At 43.1% G+C, this 27,511-nt stretch overlaps 1 protein-coding gene across 3 annotated transcripts in view; it reads right to left on the minus strand.

Annotated features, from left to right (window-relative positions):
* Window positions 1-24,326, minus strand: part of PCDH10 (protocadherin 10) — a 34,571-nt gene extending 10,245 nt beyond the window's left edge. For all 3 annotated transcript variants that reach the window (XM_075036432.1, XM_075036424.1, XM_075036416.1), the window contains exons 1-4: window positions 21,668-24,326; window positions 19,924-19,982; window positions 19,242-19,348; window positions 10,455-10,760 (exon numbers count right to left, since the gene is read on the minus strand). In XM_075036432.1, coding sequence (XP_074892533.1) covers window positions 10,455-10,760; window positions 19,242-19,348; window positions 19,924-19,982; window positions 21,668-24,289 — 3,094 coding nt within the window. In that variant the 5' untranslated portion in view covers window positions 24,290-24,326. The remainder of the gene's footprint in view (window positions 1-10,454; window positions 10,761-19,241; window positions 19,349-19,923; window positions 19,983-21,667) is intronic.
* Window positions 24,327-27,511: the final 3,185 nt, after the last annotated feature.

Raw genomic sequence — 27,511 nt, forward strand, 5'->3', positions numbered from 1 at the left:
CATGCTGGATTTGGCCTGAAATAATTAAATTTACTTGTTCTTACACGAGGTAACATGCGTTACAGTATTACATCAGCATCACACTGTGTATTCCTATCCAATTTACCTTTGCCATGTTTTTTCCACTACCCCTCTCTCCTAGCAGGGATTAGGTGGCATTAGGATCTGGCAGGTATGTCCCCTCTCTTTTTGTGAACATTTTATTTTCCATTTCTAAAGCACAGTACTTAACATTGTTTTTCATGAGCAGCATACACTCAGATTTCAGAGAGTCCTTCCCAGTTTAGCAAGATAATGTACTTAAGTGTATCATATAAACTTCTCACAATCCTTTCAAAACTTCTCTTATTCAAGAAGACATATTGGCTCGGTTTCTGTCCGTAAATGAAATTTGCCCATGACCATTCTTTGTCACTTAAGACTACCAGAATGGAATGACTTATAACCACATCGTTAAAATTTCTCCACCTTACTGAGCAATATATGGGGGCCATATAGTGTGATCATATTCAATCTGCTTCAGGCATGGTCCCTGGCCCATGTTCTGACGCCCACACCACGTCCAGGACTTGTTAGGGAAGAAAGCTAGTTGACACAGGCTAAAGGCATGCCAGAGAGTGTAAGAGTACAGACCATAACATTCCAGTGCTGGGAAGGATCCTGTTTAATTAATTAGAAGCAGTGTAGCTATATTGGACATACAGAATATTGCAAGTACAAAGCACACAGCACTTTATCTCAAGTAGAGCAGAAAAGAAGTTATTACTGCATCTCATTTGTAAGCAAGAACTTTTTTAGATCTCAATTCCTATCAATACTCACAGCTGTGTGCAGCTACTTCCAATTGTCATCTGAAGTCCAATTGAGAAGAGATGGATGTCAAATTAAAGCACAAATAGGCAACTAAAAAAGTCATGAAGTGACAGAATTTTACTCTGACATAAGATGAATCCGCAATATCAGCATCTGTAAAATTCCTTATGAATAAAGAAAGGTTGCATTCAAGCAGTTTCATAATGAATCCTTTTCCAGTGCTGAATGCAGCCATGATGCTGGAGGTGAAAAGATAAAGTCAGAGGACTCAGGTCACTTGCTAAAACAGGAGTCTGTCATCCCCCGTAACTTCTTTGGTGAATCTACTCTGCATCCATTTTTTTTTCTTTCTAATCCACATTACTCCTGATAACCTGTGAAAATGTCATGTAAAATAACGTCATTTACACATATGAAATAGATTCATGTGTACGCAAGAAATGCAGATTTACTCTTGCAACTCATATATGAACACAATTTTCAGGCAGAATTTAGGAAGCAAGTTCTGAAGATTTGCTTCCCCATGTCCGCAATATTTTCTTCAACCAATAAAGACCATTATCCTATCAAAGAAAGAAATTAAATTACTTTAGGAGAGTTTGGATCTTCAGTGAATCCATGTTGATTACTATAATCGTATTTAGTTCTTCCAACAATTTATTAGGTATTGAAGTTAAAAATTACATTCGAATTGCCTGTGTCTCCTACTTCCTGTCTTAGAAGAAGGTACCAAATACATCATATGACTTCACTATACTATGTTTCTAAAACAAATTAAATATATTGACAGCTACTTCCCAGCAGCAGTCATCCTACTGCTAGCATGAAACTGTGGATTCTTGGTGGCTAGTGTACAAATAGAGCTGTTTACAGGCTTGCCAAATAAATAGCAACACCGATCCCTATAGTGTGCTTGTCCAAACACGATAAATAGATGCAGTTCCTTCTCTTACTGGCTATTTGTTGCATTCTTTAAATGGCTTTCCCTATTTTTCTGCCTTTGGTCAAGGAAAAAAAAAAAAAACAGAAAAGGAAGGGAAGGGAAGCCCTCAAAAATTAAAGCAGTGGAAATGACAGTGGAAAATCAGAGTTACTGTGTGCAGCAAAAGAGCCAGAAACAAGAATAATTTCCTCTGCACTGCAGGCCAAGGAGTTCCTCAGAGAGAGGCAAGCAGAGAGAAGACTTTGCTGTGCATAGACCCAAGATCAGCCACACATTCAATTTGCCAGCTCCTGACTGTCACAATAAGGAGAGTTTGTATGTTTAAGAATAGCATTTATTCATAATTAATAGATTTTGCCTATCAAAAATAAATAACTTTAGTGCCTTTGAAAATTTTAACTGCAAACATCTCATTGCTTTCCAAAGAGACTCATGTCCATAAGTGGCTAAATTACTTTTGTCATAGGATTTAAATTTGTAGGACAAGAGGCATTTTGGAATTTTAAACCAGCAGAACACAGTAATCTCAAAAATTACTCCTAAAGTTTCAAGCAATCTTTCTGCTGGTTTTTTTCATATTCCACTGGTAGGAGTCCAGAAAATGGTATTTCATTATTTAAAAAAAAAATCTCCACAGATGGTATATTCACAGCAGATACAAGCACTCTCAAAACTGACATAAATGAGTAAATATAGCACCAGTCTGAGATAGTTAGATTTACAAGACTCCTATGTCTTCCAGTCAGAACTGGCAAATACAGACTTCTACAGCTATTAGAGGAAAAGAAATAGTTAAAAAAATATATTTTTAAGACAAACTAAAAATATAATTTTCTTTCAAATAAAAGTTGCTCAAGTTTTTTTAACTCGTTCAATTATTTTCCTGCATTGTAGTTGCAAAAAGCTCTAGAGTCGTCTAAGATAAAAGATGCTATGTAAACCCAATAACGGGTACATTCTTTTATCAGTATTTTGTACAGTACAGGATACTGTTAATTCTGTCCAAGATCACAGTTACATAAAGAGATTCAAGCAAATAGTATTTAAATATGACAGCTAACACCTGTGCTTTAAAATTAAAAGAATGCTTATTTCTTATATTCATTATTTTCATAAAAATTCATAAAAATAATGTAATTTATAGGTTTTATTGGGCTAAGTTATCTTTGCATATTTATATATTCCTTTCTACTTTTGCTTTCTGAATTATCCATTTCCTTTCTATTATTGCAGTAATACTCTGTAAGTGTTCTTCCCTTTGAGCGATAGTTGCAAGAGGAATGCATTCAGATGAAGAATGCAAACCAGTCATGAATGTGAGAAAAAAATACCTTTCAGAAGTTATGCAATAATCACTGAACAGTGAATCATCGTAAGTGGTTTATTCAAGATCATAGAGTACCTACAATAATGAGTCAAAATACATGATAGTCTTGCTCTCCCCTTACTATATTTTAATTAGTATTACCTGTTTATTTCAGGTTTGGGGCTTTTTATGTAAGCTTTATTTACCTAATAGAAATTATATACCTCCAAGTTTGCCACTTCAGATACAAGTGAATAAATCTCTTAGCATTTCAAATACAGTAAAAATGGGAATGGTCTATCAGACTTTTTAGAAAAGGAAAAGTATTCAATTAGGTTTCTTAGCATTAGCAGATGTTGGCTTTTCAACTCAGCCTCCATTTTTGCTGAGCAATTTTGCATGTACAAAGTCATTCTCATTTGTGCAGAAATGAGAGCTGTATCCTGTCCCAGAGGTAAATCCCTGAATATAAGTGAAGAGTTCTACTGTCTGTGACCGGATATGCAGGATATTCAGCTATGCAGATCAGATTTAAAGTTGAAAAATACAATTTTAACATTCTTTTGGGGCACAAAACTGTACTACTCACAAAGGACCAACTCTTACTATGCACATATAATTTGTTTATTCATACCAATAAAAATTGCATTTCAATGCAACTTTTTTTGTTTTTAAATCCAGCATTAAAATGTTTTCTTTCTTCTTACCCCAAGAACTGTAATATGTACATGCAACCTATTGGTGCTAATTTGTTTCTTTTACTTCTCTGCATTTTTACTTCAAGTATGTGTGAAAATCACAAACTGAGTTAAAAATTATTAATGAAGGGATCAGACAGCTCATAAGTTTACCTGATTTGTATTAGAAATCAAGTGGGCTAATTTTAAAAGCAAAAATGTAGACAGGCCTCATTTTTAAAAATTGATCAAGTGTCCCATTCAAAATAGCTGTTATTTATGTTTATGCAAATGTAATGCTATAATGTCTATCACAGCTGTGATAAAACCACACAACTAATTTCCAGAAATGAGATGCAACTAAACAAAAAACCGAAGAAAATTCTTCTTCCATCATATTAAATGTACAAAATTGTAATTTCCTCCTTCTTTTTTTTTTGGAAACTTTTCCAAAACAGTAAAGACTTCTTGCTTAAAACATCTTTTCACATATTTATGTTAAACATCAGCAGAAAATGTGTTACATATCCTGCCACACCGAAATAGGTCTTTTATGATCCTAACTAGATCAAAATACCCCAAAAATATTTACACACACTTTTTTTATTCCTTTGAAAAAATAATCAAAGGATTGTGAGACACTTCTTGTCCTGGTATGAAGATAAGAACATTTTTCTCCTCTAGGTCATTTGTTCTAATCTAATTCGGGAAGATGGATAATGATTGTAAGTTAAACCATTCTTTGTGCTAGTTCTGTGGTAGATTCTTTGAAATAAATTGATGGTCCAATTCCTAAACATTCAACTGTGCAAAGACTTTTGAAAGCTTTTTAATTTTATTTGTAAACCAACTTGACTTGGATAGGTCGTTAAGCAGGTGACAAATACTTCGTGGAACGAGAACCTCAGACTACATCTATACTTTCACACAAACATAGGGCCTTGGCTCAGACCCAAGCTCAGTCTCCCTGATTGTGTACAGACCTTCATTGTACCTCTACTGCAGAGTGAGTCAATGGCTATCCAGGCTGAGAAACAGAGGCACAGAATGAGAATGAGGACCTTTAAATTTTTTGGACGATACAAACAAGTCTCATGCAAATCGTTTAACTCTGCAAGCCTAGACTTATGTGCATCTATCAAAGGTAGTGTTGATGTTCAGTAACCATGCCACACAAATCAAAAGTTAGCCAAAGAAAGAAATTTTTTTTTCCCTTCCAATTCACCTTGCTTAGTCAGCCAGCTCTTTGAGGAAGAGACCAGCTTTTTTGTCCTCTCTCTATGTATATGTCATACCTAACATGATAAAATCCTGATTCATACATAAAATATGTTGATGGTGTTGGCAATAATTACCATGATAATGAAATCGTTTCATCAGTGAAGATGAAGATGCTTGCATCTATGTAGAAAATATTGCAGAGCTAATTAGGGGGCTACTTTAGAACACAATTATTATTCCAGAATGTCTCCTTGTATAAACACTGTTTTTCTGTGTAGCAAATTATGCCTTTATGTAGTTTATTTTAACCTGCTTCCAAAGTAGATTAAGCTATGCCAAAGACATTTTTTTAGAGCAAAATAAGCATTTCTACATAGAAAGTTAAGGGAATATGGCAATATTACCCTGTTTTCATATATTAAAAAAATCCTAACCTCTTAATAGGTAGAAAAAAGTATTCTATCAGTAATGTCAGTAGAGCTTTCCTAAAGTTACTTAAAGTATAATAAGAAATGCAAATCTAGAATGTTTCACAGTTACAGAAAAAAAAATTAAAAAATTAAGCTACTTCTTATCATCAGTTATAGATCAAAACATTACTGACATGGATGTAATGGTGTTATTCTCACTGTTACCATCCCAGGACCTGGTCCAAAGTATTAGAAATAGATCATAATCAGACTGATCAGGTATTCATTGTGAAGATAGTCTTTGTCAAATATCCTACAGAATCAGGTACAAGAGTTTGAATCTTAGATTAGGTTTTTTGGTCACTACAGTAAAAACACTTAGAAAAATAATGGCTAATACAACCACCACTGAATGAAAAATCATATAGAAATGGTTAGAATCTATTTTAAAAATACAGAAATTGTTCAAAAGCTACATTTTCTTTTCCTCGCCAGTGTTACTTCACTTATTTTATTTTCTCCAGTCAAGTTCAGAATCTCATGTTTTATGAACATTCAAGACATTATGAAAATTTCTTAACTGTTTACAGAAAGGCTGTGTTCAAATCTCATGGATGAATAAGAAGAAATAAGTGTAAATTACACAGTAAGAAGAATATGCAAGTTGAGAAGAATCCTGGAGTTGCTCTATGAGAAACCTGTTTTCAAAAACCCTACAGTTTATTGATCCCATCACAATTTTATAACCTGTATTCATAACAAATACTTAAAACATACGTAAAAAATACATGCTTCAAGATACACTATTTGAGTACAAAGAGATCTACTTTTGGTGTACTCTGCTCAGAATAATATACAGAATATGTATGTTTATGTGGAAATTGGTATATGAATAAGTCCAATGGCTTCACCAGTAAGGTGAAAATTGGATAATGGGACATAAAGAAACCCTTTTAAATATGAGGATTTATATCTTTTTCTACATTATAATTTGTAATATAGCTGCTGCTGCTGTTTTCATTTATCCATGCAGTGACCTAAACCTCAAACAACAAAGAAGCAAACACTCCAAACCCCACTATTAAGCCTTTGGTTTCAATCATACCCATAATCACAAGTTTGACAGATTACTGTATTATTTGTGTCAAATGTGTATGATCTTATCAGTTCATGACCTGGTTGCCCTTCAATTGTTTTGCTGCCTTGCTGCTCTCTTGTTATTGAGAACCGCAAACGAAAGCGCCCAGCTTACCTTCTCTATTTTCATGCAGTCTCCTCTTTACTTCATGTCCCTACCACAGCTTGCCTAAATTAATTAGTACTAAGCTTTTGATATGACTTTGCATATAAATATTTTCAGTATTTTTGCTGTTACACTATGTATTTCTATGGAATGAATAGACTGGCTGGAGCAACATAGTGATATGTTTTGTGTAAGGGGTTTGTAATTATTTCTTAGTCTATTTTCAATTCAATTCCTTTTTACAACTTGGCATTTTATTTCCTTCTTGCTGGCTTTCCACAGTGGGGGAGGCTTTTCAGGGAATTACTCCATGGTCTTTTTTCTCAAAAAGACTTCAAATTCCTCATGATAATATACATCACCTTCCTCATTTATCTTTTCTAAGGTTCTGCACTGAACGTACCCATTGGAACACAGCGCAGGAATCACCAAGCAGACACAAACTTGAGCAGATACACTTGTACAGCACAGTGAAAGTTCCATGTGGAGCTACCAGTTTACATTTGTAGCTATTGCACTAATAGCACAGCTTAAGCGAGTAACTTTGCTCAGCTCTTCCACTGTGCTGACACTGCTCTGCAGCTTTCAATTCCAGAGTGAGCTAGGTCAGAAGCAGACTGGGTTTTCTGGACCATGCTTCACTGCACAATATGGGCATACGTAGTCTATTAGAGGCTTGACTGACCCTAAACCATTTTATGTCATCTGCAGATATTGCCTCCTTTTTCTCATCTCCATTTCTAGATACTTTTTTTTTTTTTTTTAATTCCATGGATCTCTACATGGATACTTGGGGAACTCTGCTTCTGCTAAAATGTTCCATGTACCCTTACGATTTTTTTCTCTTAGGCACAGAGAGTCTGGTAATGCTTTGCCCTGTGACAACACTTGCTTACTTTAGTAGCTTCTTCTACTACACAGAAGCTATGCTAAAGGGTTTTTTTGACAGTTCAAATACACTATATTGATTAATTCTCACCCACTCTATCAAAATTCTAATAGATTGACAATCTTTCTGTGCAATTTTCCTGGGCAGATGCCAGCTACTTTGTTCCTAAAACCCTCGAGTTACAATTTTATGTTGTATGCTAAGGTTTCTCACTGGTCTCTAATTAACAAGGTTTTCTAGTACCTTTTTTAACAATAAACACAACTTCTGACATTCTTTGGTTACTAGCTTTTGTTAGAAACAAAAAAGTAAAGAAACGCATAATGCACTGACTTCTTCCTATTTGTTTTAGTCAATTTTTCAACAACATCCTCTTCCATGACTCAGTCTTGCACATTTATTTGAAACAGTTACCTGGGATGGGTGGTTTCCTAACTATGCCTGTCTTTCTTTCTCCATCCTGCCTCTGGTAAATGCAAATGCAATGAAACAGTTTAGAATCTCTGCAACGTCCTTGTCCGCACTAACTGCAGCTCAAGAGACCCACCAATTCTCTCCTAGCTTACTATACTTGACATCTTAAAAATGGTCTATACTTATTTGCATGCCTTTGGCTATTTGCTCTAAGAAGTCTCTCTTATCTCCACTGATTACTATCCTGAAGTTTACCTGCTAGAACTTACGCTCTTTTCTGATCATTTTGCTCTAAGAATCACTCTTTTTAAGAGACCTTTTCAGTTCAAATACTTTTTGTATTCTGCAATATGCTTTTTCTTCTTTGCTACTGATTTTTCATATGGCCATTTTCATACATGCTGCAACTTTTTATACAGTATTTTTGCTGAATATGAGGGTTCTGTTTCATACATTTTAACCACTTCTTTTAAAAAAATCGTTCTACTGACAAACTGATTTTGATATGATCTTCTTTGTTAAGTCAAATTTAATTTTATTACAATTGCAATTAGCCAGTGGCTCAACTAAAGTTCCTTCCTGCATCAACTTCCTCTTATGCATTCCTCTTGCCTTATTGAATACATTATTAATAATGAACCATTTACTCATTGCTACAACTATTGTGCTCACTTTCTTTTCTTTGCTCCTGTTGTTTGCTATACAATTATAACCCAGAATTTTACTAAAGAAAATATTAAATAAGGGAAAATAAAACAGAGAACTATTACTCTTGTTCTGTAGCAGTTTTAGCTTTGAGGTTCAAAGAAAAAAAGCAAAAATAACCTGAATTTTCAAGCGTGGATTACATAATACCACTCATTTATATTCTTTACTTCTGACTTTACCTCCAATTTTTTATGCTGTTATACCAGAAAAGTGTAAAATGTAGACCAATGTCTATATGTAAACACATTGTTCAACAATACCACTCATGTTAGCTGAACAAAATTTAAAATCCCTAAACTATCAATAAAATAAATGTCATTGTTATTTGAAATAAAACTCCCAGGCCTAGAACAAAACAGAACACAACTACCATTGTGGTGTTACCGGATACAATCATCATTGTGATGCACATACTGCATCAGAACTCTGTTCTGATTAGACCATCAGTGCTACAAAACTCAAATTTTTAACTGAAGTGATAGAGATTAAATTAGTACCGCTAGATTACAGCTTAGTACTAAAGAATGTTTCTTAGAGGTAAATGATGGAAGACCAGTTAGGGAAAGACAAGTTGTTGGGTCATAGCTAAGTGAAATTTCACATTGGTCTTTAGAGTATGACCAGATGATTGATATCTGACATTTTAGCCTACACAAACTAAGCTGATTGTCTCAGGACGGGTGTTTTAGGAACGGCTGTCACATATCAGAATTGGTATCCAAATTTAGAAGCTTTCAGTAAAGCAAATCTAAAGAGTGAAGTGGTAAAAAGACCTCTCTGAAGGACTGAAATACCTGGACAGCTAATTAAGAAGGGAGAACTGAGCTGTCTGGGCTGAGAATGATCTGTAGCAAAGATCTTCGCACGCCAGGGCTGCCAGAGTAGCACCTTTCAGAATGACTAAATGCTTTATAAAAATAAATAAATTAATACCATTCAGGGAGATTCTTTTTTTTACCCCTGATCTGCTGTCCTAAAAGACTTTTGTTGCTTTAAAAAGAGTATTGCAATGTTAATGTCTTTGGCTTATTTGGAAGAGATAAACATCATGAACTCTTGAAGTCAAGGAGATTACAGTCTCTAATAAAATACAGAAGGCTGCTAAATAGAATAAAAAGACATATTAGATCAAAGTATTACTCAAGGGTTCTACAAATGGCTCAGACTCCAAAAGGAATTATGAAGGTCTTTTTGAGATCTATCACACTCTTCCATGCCACCCAACCATAGTCAAAAGGTGACTAAAGAAAGAGGCAAGATTTTGGAACAAGACAGAAGGCACGGAGGAGCACTGACTAAAGTCAATACTGTGTAGACTGAAAGATGATCAGACCGAAGGTAAAAAGTTTTGTCTTCTTCCTTCCAAACCCTTAATGTTAACTATGTAAATAGTTACTTTGAAATAATACACGTACTGTTTATTCACAAGATACTGCTCAACCATAAAAAGAAGCTCCTAGGACAGTTCTCTCGACTTAATTTTCGTCTTAAAAAATGTAAGCCTGGCAATGTCAATGTTTAAACCATCTATCCAAGAAAACTTTGAAAATAATCCAGCATCAGAAAACAAAATTGAGCAACTCCCCCACCAATATCAGCTGTTACTTTTGTTGTTGACAATCATGTCACACTAAAAACAATCAAGGTTTTGTCTTTTTTTAAAAGCATTGAACAATGCCTTCTTCAGTGGTGCCTGAATCCAAGAGAAGCCATTTTTCCCCACTGCTCCTCAAATTGTGTCTGTATTATTCCTACTATGAATAGCAGAAAGAGCTAATTTTTATTCCCACAAAGGGAACACTTTCATACAGCTTTTTGAATAGTACTTACTCAAATATGGTGGTTTGTAAGGCGCTCGTGTATTAGACAGCAGTCCATCCAACTCCTTCCTCTCCAGAGTGTTGTGAAGGGCCTTCTCTTTGCCGAAGGTGGAGAAGGACCGTTCTGCCCCCGGCTGGGCTTCTGGTGTTTCAAACACTTCAGTGTCTGGAACGGAGTCCATGCCAGGTACATGCAGATTGCTGCGGTAATCTGCAGCTTGGCGTCCATCAGATGGAACAAAGGAAGGCATCCAGCACCGATCTGAGTGGCCCAGTGCTTTACATTCCTCTGTGCAATTGGAGAAGAGATCCATGCCTGCAAGCATGAGAGAAAAAGAAACTACAGATATAAGCTTCAGCATCATGAACAGCTGCTGACAGGTAAGAAAGATTATGCCGAGAAAAGAGAGAAGTGGAAATAGAAATGTCGTAAGAACTTCTTCCACCACCTTCATCTCCTCAACAAAAAAAAATAAATCTGATTGTCCAGTCTTCAGAAGTCAAAGACAACATTTAATAAGGGTAACTAAATGCCGGAATGGCGCACACACACACAAATATCACAAGAAGAAGGGTATTGGTTGTTCTATCTCAGAAATTCACTTGCAGATCTTGCTGTTTAGAACCCATTCAAATAAGGTTCAATTCCACTTGTAGGTTGATGTTTGTGGTTCACCACTTGAAAATGCCTGTTTAGGAACATGAAGGAATTGTTTCTACATATATCTATCTCTGACCAAAGAAATGAAATGTCCTGATTGAGGAATCACAGATTTCATTTATGAAAATGAAATATTAATGAGTCCTATAAAGGAACTATCTGTGCATACATTAGTATACAGATAGAGCCTACTGATATTAAAAGCAGATCTTACAAAGTAGGAATCCAGCTTTCAAGTGATCAGGATGGCTTATTAATCAATTGTTACATCATTCCTTCAGAGATAGTTTTCATTGCTACTGCAGCAGTCCTCACTATCATCAAGTCATCCAAGTAACGGGCCAGAATCCTATAATAAATAACTGTAATTAGCAGTACAAAGGTAGCCGTAGTCCAATGTGACATAGCTCTGGATACTATTGACAAAATTGTTAATGCTTCCCCTATATAAGCAGACACTTGTCCCTGCCAACACGGAACTGTTTGCTTACAAATCCTTTAATGCTATTAAGATTTCAAATGACAAGCTATGCTTTTATTGACTACCTTCAGATCGGCCTTCCAAAAGAATATCTCCTGACTGTGAGTCACTAAATTGTTGGATTATACTTGTTTTGAGAGGAATGGTGTATGGAATCATAGGCATAGAGTAAAATAAATACCAGCGTCTCCAAGTTGATGTTCAACTTTGTACAGAAAAGCAAAACAGTAAAGAAGTATCTTTCTCTTGTATTTATAAGGAGAACTGAGTGTCTTAGAATAGGTGTATGTCAAAACTGAACTAAATCTGTTATAAACATTGCATTTACAAGCATTGCATTAGAATTACAAAAAAATGACACTACTTGCAAGAGAAATAGGAAAAAAATCTTGAACAGCTGTAATAAGATTCATGTAATATAGCTCATTCACCAGCCAACATTGTAAAGCACTGGATTAGCTTGATCTCCAATGTGAGGATTAGTATTAAGAATTCTACCACTGTTTTGAACCATAATTTGACTTACATTAGTAATATTTATGCAATATCTCACACTACAAAAAACAATCTCTTCAGGGAGCAAGAATCTTTCTGAGCTATCAACAAGTGCTTGAGTACTAAAGGCAGTCACTTAGACAAAAATGTGAAGAAAGGAAAAAAAGCTTTTTATCTCAGATTAATCTCACTTTATAATGACTTTTTAATTTTAAATTGAGTAATATACAAAGCTAGGTCCAGTTTCGATTAGAACCTTGCATTGATAATTGGCATGCAGAAGTCTGAAAATAAATTACTGATCAGTGAACTGTTAAAGAATGCAAATGTGAACTGCAGATATGATTAAGGAATCAGATGAAGATCATCAGGCAAGGTGTACAAATTGCATAGTTCTAAATTCCATAGTGGTAGTAGCTATCAAAGACTGAAAAGAAAGATTTAGATGCAGGCTTCCCAGAAAGAAATTAATATATAACAATGTCTATAAAACTGTGCGTGTGTGTGTATCTTATGTATTGAAATGTCTGCACAAAAATCTCTCTTATGCAAGAAAAGACATATTTTATGAACCTAACTTCTTGCCATTCAGAAGATTTAAGTGGCAATTAACACAAAATGGTTATTTCAATTTTCAGACTTCCTAGCGAAGTTGCATGTAAACAACAAATAGCCCTACTTGTAATAGGAAAATTATTACAGTTACATTTTCCTAACAGTGTATCAGTGACCATATTCATTCAACATTTCCTGAAAGACAGCAGGAGAAAGAAAAACTGATGGATAAATATTAAATTATATTCTTTAGTCAGTGGGGAGGGAGATATGATGATAATATTGGTTTTAAGATATATTTTCAAAGACAGACCCTTTTTTTCCCTTCATGGATTTTTATTTCCCCTGGAAAATTACCCTCCATTTTACTATTTTGTTTTCACATCAACTACTAAACTGCAAAATGTCTCTATCCAAATATTTTTTTAGTTCCCTTTTGAATACTGCTTGACTACTGCAGTGCACTGAATAGTATTATATAACAGCTTATTATAAAAGAGATGTTATAGACACTATAAATCAGGATTTTGAATAAACAAAGTAATGAATGTAGGGGGTATAAAAATGTAAGCTTGTATGACAAACTTTACCCCCCCGTGAAGATGAGAACTTGTAAAAGAAAAAAATAATAATTTTATATACATATACATCTGAATTTTAATATACACTGCTGGAATGTAAATGCTTGTTTAGGATGGGAACAAAATGTTCAGAGAGGTCTGGGTTGGGTATTGTTCCTACTTGAATCAGTCACAACATTCCCTAAGAGTTTAATGGGTACAGAACCAAGCCCTTGGTTTCAGTATTTTGAGAGAAAATAAATTCAAATTTGCAGTCTGATTTTGAAATTCCTGGGCACCTATGTATATTTACACTGACTATGATATGAATGCTGGCTATTCTTCTTCCACCTTTTTCCTGCGAGTCATGGTATAGAATTCTCTGTTTCTAATTGAAAAACATTAAAAATGGGACGGAGCGGGGGGGGGGGGGGGGGGGGGGGGGGAGGCTATTTGCTATTTTCCAGGAAGGAAGGATATATCATGGCAAACGAAGTAAGACATTCACCACAGAACTCCTTCATACACCAAGAATCATGTTCTTGATTTATAACAAAAAGAAACGTTCAGCAGTATAACACTTCCATCTCACCTCCCTCATAAATCTGGTTATATATATGGTCCTTCAGAACTAAACTATCCATCATAATTGCAAATCCACATTAAAGAAAAATGCTTTATATTTTTCATTTAGTTATCGTATTAGACCTTGCATGCAGGTAAACTGAGATTTTAAAGGTGACTCCGAATTAGGAATTTCAACTGTCCTTTGTGGATACAAATAGATAGTATAGTGCACTGAAAGTGCTGAAAAATGATAAGCATTGCAGTATTCCAAATACAGCATACATATAAAAGCTCATGGCAAAGGCCACTAGTTCATTCCTATTTGTTCAAGTCTTATTACTAGATAGGCCAGTGGGCAACATGAGCTCTCACACAACCTTAACTTTGCAGATTTTGAAGGAAAACAAGCCTGTGCCCTCCCTCAAAGGAAACCAAAAACTAGGAAAGAAGTTAAATATCAAGTTTGATATCTGCATCTGCATTTCCTGAACTCTGGTGCTTTGAATCAGATACTTGGTAGTGTTGCATTTCTGAAGCATATTCCCAATTTGCTTCCATTTCATATTTCAAAAGGAGAAAGCCAAAATTTCTATGTGCATGAATTCTAATTGGTTTGAAAGGCAGTTTAGATCAAAGCAAAAATTAGGCCTAAAACCATTTTTAAAGAATGTATTCTTTCTTAATTTAATTAAGGGAGAAGACCCATACACCAAGCCTTTAGAGCAATGAGTGAACACGTTCTATGTATTACTGACTAAATGATGTAATAAAAAGCAAAAATACAAATTAAATGTTGACAAAGTATTTTTGTAATATTGTTATTGAGAGGGTTTTTTTCACCAACACATGTAATTTTTTCATAACTTTAGCTTTTACTTGGAATTAAATGGCATTTTCCATTTTTTCAGGGGTAGTTTTTCTTAAAAAAGCCAGGTAGATACGAGATAGGTGTGACGTAGGGAACCAGGCCTCCTTTTCAGAGCTCCGTTACCAGAACAACTATCCTTCTGGTTAGATTATCCTTGAGCAAGTTACTCATTTCCCTATGATTCATGTTTTGTGTCAGTAAATAAGAATAATGATGTTAACCTCTTTTGTAGAAGACTTTATCTACTGAAGGATTGGCCTTTATGAAACAGAGTTATTATCATTCTTTCTTGCTAAGTAATTGGTGTGCTGCCTTGGATAAAACCGACTTCATCTGCATGAGAACATGAATAAAGACTCAAACATCTTCAATATTCAGCTCTTCCAAATCTCAACTTCAAAGCCCTATCTGGACCATTGAGATGTGAACATTATTAAGCATGCAGCCCAAGGAAAGAAGAGCAAAAAAGAAAAAGAAACTGCCCTCAGCTTGAGTCAAAGCACTTTTCGAAGCCATTTTCATGTTCACTCTCACTTTATCCGAGATAGACTCTTAGCCCAAGTGATCTTCAAAACAGGATTTAGCTGTCACTCTGCATAGGCTCAGAAGGAATACTGGTTTTCTCTGTCCCTTTATCACTAAAATTCTTCTTCTGACTTCTCAATTTTTTCTCCTTATGAACACTGAAATATCATAGCTCTTCTGCAATAATGCATACTAACCCTCTCAGGGTTTACCTAATCTGTACTGAAAAGGTGTGAGGCAATGGTTCACCCTGTGCCTTTGTATTAGACCCCTATCAATTCCTTTCATAAAGTCCACTAGTGGAAGTCTAATTTTAGATCTCAGCCGGTCACCAATGCATACCGTCCAGCACTGCACAGAGTAGATTATCAAAAAAGCTGATGCATTTTATAGTATATACATGACAGTGCATTTACTTAGCTTCACATCTTGGACATTCCTTCCTGAAGTGCATCTGAGAGATCATGCCCATTCAGTGAAAAAGGTGTAACAAAGGTAATATTGTGAAGAACTCTGTGTGTTCAGCTTGAGAAAGCTGAGTAGCTAGTGAGCAACCATATCAAGTAAGTTGATGGCATGAGTCCAAATCTTACAGGACAGGTGTCTAATCATACAATTTAAACATACACACACGCAGAGTATTAATTGGCACCCAAGCCGGCAATTTCACAAGGGAGGCCAAGAATTTAATCAACCATGGGAAATAAACTAACCTCATGCTTAGAAATTACTCCTACAGAACATGATTGAAATACAGTGTGTTAATAATAGGTAGTAGTGTTGCATTAGTTGCATTTGTTCTACAACAAATAGTAGCTTTTGTCTAAACAATTTTCAGACAAAGAAGAGCACAAGTAATTAGAACACGCATTGGGGTTTGAGAAACCCCTCCCCTGTTTGCCAAAAACTTCTTGCGCTTCTTCACCATTGGAAAGTCATTTTCCAAAGAGCCCAGATTCCTATCCCAGTCAATGAAATGACTACTCAGTCCATGAAAATTAGGCTCTTGAGTATCCCACTACTTGCCATTCCCTGTTAAATGCAGGTGACAGTACTTCCATACTTCATGGATGTTAAGGTAGGTAAGAATGTGGATAATTACGAGGCATTCAGGTGGTATTTTAATGGGAACAGTATGAATCCCTTACATACATTCCGGCACATTTGAAACCACGATTAAATCACTATTAAGAAAATACATTTTGTGAGGTGAACTAGAATCTTATTTCAAAACATAATAAAACATTTCATGATATATATTAGTTCAGAATTTTCACTAAATAATTGTGCAGGATAAATCTATGACACAGTGACAGATTTTCATCCTGCATGTTTTCCTTCCCAGTTAATAATTGACCGTGACTTTTGACAGTCAGCTTGGCTAGCAATGGACTACTACAGCATAGCTACTTGTGTGTCACAGGACTGGGCACTGGTGACAGTAACGGAAGTCACGTACAGAACAGTAAAAAGATGTTTTGCGAGCACAATATGCTGCTGACTAAAACTGTTAGGGAGTGAGTTTTAGTTGACAATGTGAATTATCTCCTAAATATTTTTGGATGCAAATAAAACGCTTTTGAAAACAAATATGATGCTGCATAGTATCAGGTAAGATCTTGAAAATAAACCAGCCCAAACTTTCTGCCATGTTATCAACTGGTGTGTTCTCCTTCAATAATTTAGAAAGAATTGATTATAGAGCACCAGAACGACTGAAAAACTGAGAAGGCATTCCCTCAGGTATTTCCTCTAGCCACTCAAGATCAAATAAGATTTATGCTCCTTTTTTTTCCCCATAAAATTCATCACCAAAAGCTAATAGCAAGAGTGAAGTTTTTATATCAAAATATCTTGTCATCGCTGAGGTCAAGGGGCACGTTCTTTGCATCACGACAGCAGGATTCAGCCCAAAACTTACAGGAGAACTATATTATCCGTATGTAGATTAAAGCAGTTCCTACAGAGACTTGTATTGAAATATCTATTTGGAACTAGCATTTAAAAAATTGTGCATGCAAATTGTTCTCAAATCACAGCACCAATATATTAAATTGGAAGCTCTGTGTATTTGAAGTTTCAGTTCAAACTGTTAATTGTGAGTAGACCAAACCTAACTGTCAGCTTTCATTACTTTATATGTAATCACCATTGAAGACACAGAAGTTCATAAACCACATCAGATTCTTAAATTATTTGAAATTATTTTGAAAGTATAGAATAAATTTTTCCCCCCTAGTTTGATAAAATAGAAATGTTGAAAATGAAGAATTTACCCAGCTAAGGACTAATGCCAAGTTTGACAGTAGTTCCAGTGTTCATATCTGAGATAGACTACTTTTAAAATGGAGAGAAAGAATAAAGAGCAGAGGCACAACAATAACAGCTCTGAATGCATCTAAAAGAAAATAGCTTTCAGTTGATGTGCAACTATATGATTATATTCCCACCATCAGTCAAATCCAGCCCCTTCTGCAGATGTTTATTCTTTTCTCTCCTGTTTGGTTATTATGGTTCATTATGTTGAGGGACTAAGCTGATTGAAATGTTCATTGAGATGACTGCTGCAGTAAAATGCGTAAAAGAAAAAAAAATGGAATGCAGGGAGGGCAGGAGGAGATGGAGCTTTTTATAACTCAGTAGCACTGATCGCTGCATCAGAAACAGTGCGAAAGAAAGGGTGGGGGGAGGCTAAATACATGGCTTTTTAAAACAACAATAAATCATACGCCATATATAGGCCAAAAATGAAAGAGGCTCTGTGTTCAGATGTAAACTTCTGGCAAGACCTGGTTTGTTGTCAGGTTCCCAGACACAAAATAGACACTCTGTTCACTTAGCATGAAGCCCTGCAAGAAGCAGGGAGCTCCGGAGACTCTTGGCTCTTCTCGAATCTCATTAGGTCTGCATATTAATGACTTGCAGCAATATAAAGGGGCCCTGTAGCAGCCTCCTCTTCCCCTGGTGCCTGGGTTTCCCATCGTTAAGGGCACAGTGACTATAGCAGCAAGAAAATAGAGGACGTTAACAGAGCACGCGGGTGAGGCAGCAGTGCTATGACAGTACTGAGTCCCTTGCCCTGGTACCTTCTAAGACGGGGGTCAGGGGAAAAAAAATGGATGACTGGAGAGACTCTGGCAGTATTTTGTGTGACACACTTGTAGCAAATCCTTACACATGATAGAGCGCAGAGGAAACAAGGGGAAAGAAATCACTGTATTGAATCAAGACATACCAGACCTTTGGAGACTGTGGTAGGGAAGAAAGCACCAGCATTTGTGGCTAAAATGCAGTGCGAGGGTGAGAATGAATTCTAATGCACAGGCTCTAAACAAATGTCCCTTTCAGAAGAAAACTGACAGTATGAGAGCAGAGACAGCAAGCCGTACACATGGGAATAACACTGCAATGTATGTATTTTCTAGGTGATTCAAATCATAGCCTTTTAAAACATTTCTTTCCTTTGTCAGGACTGAAAGAAATGTACTTAAGAATACCTTAGCCTTATTAACATGGAGATCACTTATACTATATGGTGCCTTAATTTGAATTAAAGAACAATCCTCAAAAAATGCTAAGGTATTACACATTCAGAGCACCCAATGTGTGTCCACTGATCCCCAGCAAAAATCCTCACAGTCTGGCTGTCATTCAATCACTGGGTTCATTCTTTCCCTTGGGAACTCCCCCTGCACTTCACACTGCCATGCCAGCTGAAGTGCCTACTAAACAAAATTGCCTAATGCTTTGAAATTCTTCAAATCTGCCACTGAAAAAAATGCACTATAAAATGTACCAACAACTTTGTGCTAATGTGCAGGAAGTTTTGCTACAGCAAATGATGCATAATAGCATACCAACCCCCCTCAACCAAATGAATAAAATAAACTTTGCCCCGTGACTGGAAGGGGTTCAAAATTGTCTCTTGCCCAGGTAACTGTGGTAGCAAACTGACTTAAACCTAGCCTCCCATGCAACAAGCTCACATTGTTTATGCCACTCTTGTATTATATTCCTATAAGTAACTGTTATTTCTAGTCTCCCTACTTAAAGAGCTACAATTTCCATTCTCTTATCAGACTTACCAGAGGATTGACCTCGATTAGTGGCATCATGATCACTGTCTCCTTGCTCACTGTCTCCATGACCACTGTCCTTAGAGCTTACTATGTCTGCTTCCTGGAATGCAGAACTAGACACAGAAACATCTTTACATTAGAATAAACATGAAAGAGGAACTCATAAAACATTCTTCTGCCATCACATGGCCAAACGCGGTGCTGCATTCACCCACTCCTGCCTGCTGCACTGCTTCTGCAGAGGTGCTCTGTCCCCCATAAACAAAACTGGCATTTTCAGACCTTGGCAGTCTAGCTGAAATGGACAGTAAGCATTATTACTCCATCTGGTTTTCATGTAATTGGTATAAATAATTTGGTAGCATTTACTTAAGCTGGATAGCTAAATTTTGACTCAGAGAGACCAACGTTTTCTGGAAGACCCTACAGAAGCATTCATAAGTATTTAAAGCACGTTTTAGACTAATACAAAACGAGATTTTGTTCTCTTTTCAGTTGGTTTTGAAACCAGTTCAGAAAAGCTGTGATTCAAACTCATTTAGTCGACAGTGTTTTATTTAATACACCTACATACATTCAATTTTTCATTGCTTTGCTACTGTTGTACATCTGCAGTAAACCCATTTCTGCACCCCTTTCAGACTTGCTAAAGCATTCATTAGGAAAAACAAGGCTAAGGAGCTCATACCTGTTTACTCGTCGCGGTCTGTCAACTAGGTAACTGAGCTCAGCACGCTGATGTTTTGTCTAGGAAAAAAGAAAATATTGGGAAATATTTTAACTCTTGGTATTTTTGTAACCAGCATCAGAAAACATACCAGAGCAGCTCACCATATTCACTATAAATGGTAATGTTTAGCTGCAAGCAGGCCTACACAATCTGTTTCTAGGATGTAAGGGAAAAAAAACCCCAGCTCTTATTCGCACAGATGGGAAGGCATGAGGGATTTTTTCCTGAGTTTTTTGGGATGAGATTCTGACACGTTTTCTCACAGTGCACACTGTCAAGCATCACAAGGACTCCCACAAAAATCAACAGAACTATTTCTAGAGTTGTGTACTACTTAGTCTGAGAAAAAACTTATTGTAATTTAGTTTTCAGCCTGTTTTTAATTCCAGTGTATAAAAACAGGGGGAAACAGTACAGTTACTGCACTCTAAGGAAGAAAATACTTGGAGATACCCTCGAGTCCTTAAAGAGGCGACAGAAGACAGAGTTCTATAGATATTTTGAGGAAAGGTCGATCTCACAAGCCAGTATCAGAAATTCTACCGAAAAACTTAACGCTTTAGAAAATATCATTCAAACCACCTTTGCCAGACTGGACAGTATTCAGGTTTCAGTATTCAAGTTAAGAGAGAACGTGTTGTTTTCATTAGTGCACAGGCAGTGAGGTGCTGAGAGCACGTATGAGCTAACCCAGTAGGAGATGATTAACAGGGGAGTATTAGAGCATGGCATACGCTTTGATAGAAATTCTCTACACACTAGATAACACAATATAGGCGACATGTTTAACAGGAGGGGACGTTAAGTGTCTGCATATAATTTCATGGAAACTCCTTCTCGGTGCTTTCCTTTGCGAACTCAGCTTTGGGTTATAAAGAGCTGTTCAGACAGAATGAAGAAAAGTCAATTAATAAACCCTAATTCGCCAATTAATTAAAGTTCCTGCTAACTGTAGAGATCGCCACCCTCCCAGAGGGGGAGGGGGGGTGTCCCCCAAAGCCTTACTTGCACATGCAAAGGTTTCGGGAAGACAAATAAAGGCCCCGTTTTAAAACGTTGCTTCAGAAAACCCTGTGATGACGCCTCACGTCATTTCATTCCTGTCAGCTGCAGCGACTCTGCGAAAAGCAGCCCCCCCCTCCCCCCCTCCTCACCCCCACAGGCCATTCCCTCAGCGCCTCCCCACCACCCCCCCCCCCCCCAACCTCCTCAGGCGATGGGCCGGCAGCTAACGGCTGAGGAGGATCTCTGCGCCCCGATGCTGCCCGGCCGGGGGGCCAGCTTCGTTCGCAGGCACCGGGACGTGGGGGGGGAAAGCGAGGGACACACACACACACGACCCCCGCTCGGCTGCAAGTTTCTGAGCCCGGGTGAGGGGGAGCCCGCGGCTGAGGCGGGAGGGCGGGCCGCCCCGCGCTCCCTCACCTCGCCCTCACCTGAAGCCTCCCCCAAGTGTTAGAGGGCAAGGAGTGGGGGAGATGGCGGCGGACGAGTGAATTAAAGGGGGAGAACGAGGGGCGGTGGGGAAAGCGAAGTGCCTTCCCCGCCGGGAGAAGGAGGGGCGGGAGCTCCGTGAGGCGCCGGGAAAGCCAAAGCGGGGCAGCGGCGGGACGCGGCCGCCCAAGGCGGCGTGTGTGGGGTGCGTGGATGCGGGTGGGTGCTGCGGGTGGGCGCTGCGGGCGGGCGGGCCGGCCGGCCTTACCTCGCTGGACAAAATGCTGCCGTTGGAGATGATGTCGGGCTGCTGGTCGGCGTAGCCGGTGACGATGGCCCCGCAGGGGTTGTGCTCGGCGTCGGTGCTGCGGGAGGGGCTGCAGGGCTTGAGGAACATCAGGTCGGTCTTGGCGGACTCCGGGGTGAGGCAGACCTGGTAGCAGTAGTTCTGGTTGTGGTGGTGGGAGCCGAAGGTGCCCGACTCCTCCACCGGCACCTGCGCCGGGTTGCTGGGCACGTTGGAGCTCTGCACCAGCATGATGTCCGACTTGCTGAGCTTCTTCTTGCGGGCCCGCGCCTGGCGGCTGCAGCAGGGGCAGCAGCAGCAGCAGCCCAGGCAGCAGTCGCTGGCCAGGCAGGTGTAGATGTTGAGCTTCTTCTCCTTCTGGCAGCGCACGGCCAGGACGATCATGGCCAGCAGGAAGATGAAGGAGACGGAGCCCAGGGCGATGATGAGGATGAGGGTGAGGTCGAGCGAGGTGTCCCCCCCGGAGCGGCTGGGGCGATGCTCGCCGGAGCCGCCGGAGCCGCCGCCGCCGCCGCCGCCGCCCCCCGCGCCCGCCCCCGCGCCCAGGCCGCCGCCGCCGCCGCCGCCGGGACGCTCGGCCGCGCCGTCCACCAGCACCACCTGGATGGCGGCGGTGGAGGAGAGCGGCGGCTGCCCGTGGTCGCGCACCTCGATGACCAGCTCGTAGGGGCGCTGGGGGTCGCGCTTGGCCGGCACCCGGCGCGCCGTCCGCAGCTCGCCGGTGCGCCAGTCCATGCGGAAGAGGCTGGCCTCGTTGCCCCGCACGATGCTGTAGGTGAGGCGGGCGTTCTCGCCGTCGTCGGCGTCCACCGCCGCCACCCGGCTCACCAGGTAGCCCGGCTCGGCGCCGCGGGGCAGCGCCTCCCGCGCCGGGGTGCCGTTGCGGCCGGGCAGGGGGCTGACGATGGCGGGGGCGTTGTCGTTCTGGTCCACCACGACGATGTTGACGGTGGCGTTGCCGGCCAGCGGCTGCGGCTCCTCGCCGGCGTCGCGGGCCTCCACCTGGAAGCTGAACTCCTTGAGCTGCTCGTAGTCGAAGGAGCGGAGGGCGTAGAGGAAGCCGTTCTCGGAGTTGATGGAGACGTAGGTGAAGACGGACATGCCCTGGATCTGGCTCTCCAGGATGGAGTAGGCGAGCTGGGCGTTGGCGCCCTGGTCCCGGTCGGTGGCGCTGACGGCGTAGATGTAGGCGCCGGGCACGTTGTTCTCGCTCACGTAGACCTGGTAGACGGGCTGGCTGAAGCGCGGCGCGTTGTCGTTCACGTCGCTCACCCGCACCTGGATGGACTTGCTGGTGCTGAGCGGCGGCTCGCCGCGGTCCCGGGCCACCACGGTGAGGGTGTAGGCGTCGCCGCCCGGCTGCTCGCGGTCCAGCGGCCCCTCGGTGACGATGGTGTAGTAGTTCTTGAAGGAGCTCTTGAGGCGGAAGGGCGCGTCGCCCTGCAGCAGCTCGCACTGCACCTGCCCGTTCTCCTCCGAGTCGCGGTCCGAGACGCTGAAGAGGGCCACCACGGTGCCCGGCGCCGCCGCCTCGCTCACCGCCTCCTTGACGGTGGAGAAGCTGATCTCGGGCGCGTTGTCGTTGGCGTCCAGCACCCGCACCAGCACCTTGCAGTGCGCCGGCACGGCGTTGGGCCCCAGGTCCTTGGCTTGCACGTACACCTGGTACACGCTGCTCTCCTCGTAGTCCAGCTCGCCGCTCACCTCCAGCCGCCCGGTGCGCGGCGCGATGCCGAAGAGCTCCCGGGCGCGGGCCGAGATGTGGCTGCTGAAGGAGTAGATCACCTCGCCGTTCTGGCCCTCGTCGGGGTCGGTGGCGTTGAGCTGCAGCACCAGGGTGCCCGGCGGCGAGTTCTCCGGCAGCGACACGGTGTAGACGGGCTGCTCGAAGGCGGGCACGTTGTCGTTGGAGTCCAGCACCCTGATGGTGAGCAGGGCGGTGCCGGTGCGCTGCTGGGGCTGCCCGCCGTCCACCGCGGTCAGCACGTAGCGGTGCACCGCTTGCTGCTCCCGGTCCAGGGGCTTGTCCAGCACCAGCTCGGCGAAGCGGTTGCCGTCCCCCTGCGTCTGCACGTCGAGGGAGAAGTAGCTGTTGGGGGTGATCTCGTAGGTGCGCAGCGAGTTGGTGCCCACGTCGGGGTCGAAGGCGCTCTCCAGGGGGAAGCGGGTGCCCGGCGTGGCGCTCTCCGAGATCTCCACGGTGAGGTCGGGCTCCGGGAAGGAGGGCGGGTTGTCGTTGATGTCCAGCACCTCGATCTCCACCCGGAACAGCTCCAGGGGGTTCTCCAGGAAGACCTCCAGGTGCAGCAGGCAGGAGGGGCTCTGCTTGCAGATCTGCTCCCGGTCGATCTTCTCGTTCACGTAGAGCACCCCGGTTTCCAGGTTGAGCTCCAGGTAAGGGCTGCGGGAGTTGGGCGCCGTCTGGAAGCGGCGAGCCGAAAGTTTTGTAATGTCCAAGCCCAGGTCCTCGGCGATATTCCCCACGAACGTGCCATGCTCCTGCTCTTCCTGCACCGTGTAATGGAGCTGGCAAAGGGCCCCCTCCACCATCCAGAGCAAGGCAAAGAGGAATAGCACAATCATCTCCAAATGGGGAAAGAGATTCCCCCCTCCCCACCACCACCACCACCACCACCACCACCTCTTCCTCCTCTTCCAAAAGCCACCACCACCACCTCCTCCTCCTCCGAAAATACACAGTACAGTGTGTGTGTGTGCCTGTGCGTGTCTATCTATGTGTGTGTGTGTGTGTGTGCGCGCCTGTGTGTGTCCGCGCCTGCGAGCGTGTGGAGAGAGAGGGATCGGGGGAGGAGGAGGAAGGAAAAGGGGGGGGGGGAGAGGTTGATTTGGGGGGGGTGCTAGATATTATTTCTTCTGATTCATGTTAGGATTCTTTTCTCCCCCATCTCCCTCCTTTTTGTTACGAGTATTATTGTTTCACACGCTGCCCAAATGAAGAAGACAGGCGTCCCCACTTCATCTGTGATCTTCGAAATAAATGGCCAACTAATAATAGCTATTAGCTGGATGTAGCTAGAGATACACAGTAGCCCGCTTTTATTTATTCCGAGAGTCTTGGCACTGCACCGCGGCAGCAGCAGTGGCGGCGGAGGCAGCAGCAGCAGCAGCAAATCCCAAGGAGGAAATTTTTATATTTCAAGATTGTCCTCGGTTTGTCTTCCTGGTGGGAGCTGGAGGGGTAGATGCTGCTGGAAAAGCCGGTGGACATGCCCTCTTTAGATGCAAGAAAAAGGCAGAAAACCGCGAAATTAAAAAAAAAAATTAAAAAATTATAACCCGCAAAAAGATTTCATCTCAAAAAAGGCAGAGAACAGCTTTGCTACCCAAAACTTTCATTCCCTGATTTCTCTGGGATTTCCTCTTTTTTATTTAAAGGTTTTAGATTTTTCTCTCTTCTATTAATAGTCTTTCATTTTCTTCTTTTATTGCTATTATTATGTTCATCATCATCATCACTCTGCTTTTTATGGATGTGCTGATCAGTTTTTTTCCTCTCTTGCTGCTTTCGCGTCTAGTCCCTGCCTCTCTCTCTCTTTCTTTCTCTCTGTCTCTGCTTGCTGCTGCTGCTGCTGCTGCTGCTGCCGCCGCCGCCGCCGCCGCTCGCCTCCCGTCCCGGCTCCGGCTCCGGTCCCGGCGCCGGCCCCGGCTCCTCAGATCTCTGCCGGCAGTTTCTGAGCCGGCAGCGCTCGGCTTTTCTGTTTTTGCGCAGCGCTCGGCTCCTGCCAACCAATCAGCCGGCAGCAACGCCCCCGGGGGCGGCACCCCATTGGCCGCGGCGCACGTCAAGTAGTCTGCGTCAGAGATGGGGGAGCGGGCAGGCAGGCAAAGCAGGCAGGCAGGCAGGCAGGCAGGCAGGCAGGCAGGCAGGCAGGCAGGCAGGCAGGCAGGCAGGCAGGCAGGCAGGCAGGCAGGCAGGCAGAGCGAGGCTAACCCTGCAGCTCCCGAGGCGCTGCCTAACTCCCTGCCTGCCTAACTCCGCCAGCGGCTGTTCCGCCGTCGCTGTGGAGGGAGATCACCGCTCGTCATCAGCGCGCACACAGGGGTAATCGTAAACAACCTTCTCCTTGGAGAGGGAGTTTCCACCAGCTACTGACTTTCCTACCCTAGGCCGGGCGCAGGAGCGTTTTTAGAAAAAGCGTAAACAAGGGGAAACTTGAGATTAGTATTCCCCCCCTCCCCACGGGCTGCCTTAGCTAATTAGTTTGTTTGGCGGTGGAGAAAGCGCAACTTTCCATCGTACGCATATACAGTGTTTCCAGCTCCAGCCAATTCAAAGTATCACGAGCCTGGGCCAGTTTTCCCCGTTTACATTTCGGAATTTCCACTAACGGAACAGGGGACTGTCGGGTACGAGGCAGAGGGAAGGGGGGGGGCCACGTTTTCCGTCACCGGCTACCGGGGGGTGGCGGAGGGGCACCGCTGGGGCGGGAGGGACAGGCAGAGGCTCACAGCCACCCGTTTGTTTATTTTCAAGCGAAACGCTCCGGTACCGGGGGTCGGTGCTCGCCGTCCCCGCGCTTCCCACCCCGCCGCCGCCGCCGGATAACGGCGGGGGAGGCTCAGAGGCTGCACCGAGGGCTCGCAGCCGCCGCCGGCACTCGGGGCTTGCGACCCCTCGCAGGGCAGGTTGGAGGAACCCGCGCCGGGGATCCTTCTGCCTCCCGCGGCAACGGGGCATTTTCCTTCCCCCTTTTCCCTCAGACAGGGAGACGGCAGCTCCGTGCTACAGCAAGTCGATTCTACCAATAGTGTCTATAGCACGTCAAGTGCTCCACTAACACGGGGCTGATCGATGCCTTTGGCTGTGAGGCTACGCCGGCACTTGAGGAGGGGGCTTGGGCACCGAGGGGTGAATTTCGAGTCGGGGGTTCGCAGGGCTAAGCCCTGGCTGTCCCGGGCTACCCGGGGGCTTTCTACAGCTGAAGACCCACGCCCGTAACTTTACAAAATGAAGAAAGTAAGAGGAAAGAGGATGAAGTATTTGCAGCTCTTGCTTTCTTTCCCCAAAATGTTATTTTATTGTTTCTAAACAGCAACACAAAGCAGGAGCAAGCAGCTTCTGCTCTGACCCCGTCCGTAATCCGTCCGTAAAGCAGCGGCTCCCTTCCATACATTTCAGTCCGCCGTATGCCCAGATGCGTCTCGCCCTGCGGAAACGCAGGACTTCACATTTCCAAACTTGCGCCTGTACCAAAACCACCTTCGCCCCTGCCCCCCCTCCCCCCCCCCTCCCCGGGGACGAACGCGGGTCCCGGAGGCACCGGCCGCGGTGAGCCGAGGCGGGGGGGGGGGGGGGCAGAGCCGAGCTCACGCCGCCGCGGCCAAGCCGATCTCGGCGTCACGCCGGGGGCCGCTGCCGGGGGCGGCAGTTCCTCAAAGGGCCCCCGCGAAGCGGGTTACGGCGCACCCGGCCGCGGCCGCCGGCGGCAGATCGATGCTCGCCGCTCCCCCCCTCGGGAGCTCCCGCGGGGCACAGCCGCGCTGCCCCGCGCCGCCGGCGGCGGTGACGCCTCCGGGCAGCGGACTCGGCGTCCGGCGTGGCGGCGGCGGTGGCCGCTCCGCGCCCGGGGCTGCCGGTCCGCCGCCCCCTCCCCGCCGCCCCGATCCGCGCAGGCGGCGGCGCCCCCCCCGGTAACCCGCGGCGGCGGCGGCCCCCTCCCCGCCCCGCCCCGCTCCCCCGCCAGCGGCCGCAATCGCGGGCGGCGGGCGCCCCCCAGCGGCGGCAGCGGCGCACTGCGCCCCGCCGGCGGCCCCGCCTCCGCTCGGCGGGGGAGAGCGGGGCCG

This window comes from Buteo buteo, chromosome 1 (genome assembly GCF_964188355.1).
Source record: "Buteo buteo chromosome 1, bButBut1.hap1.1, whole genome shotgun sequence".
Classification (NCBI taxonomy): Eukaryota; Metazoa; Chordata; class Aves; order Accipitriformes; family Accipitridae; genus Buteo; species Buteo buteo.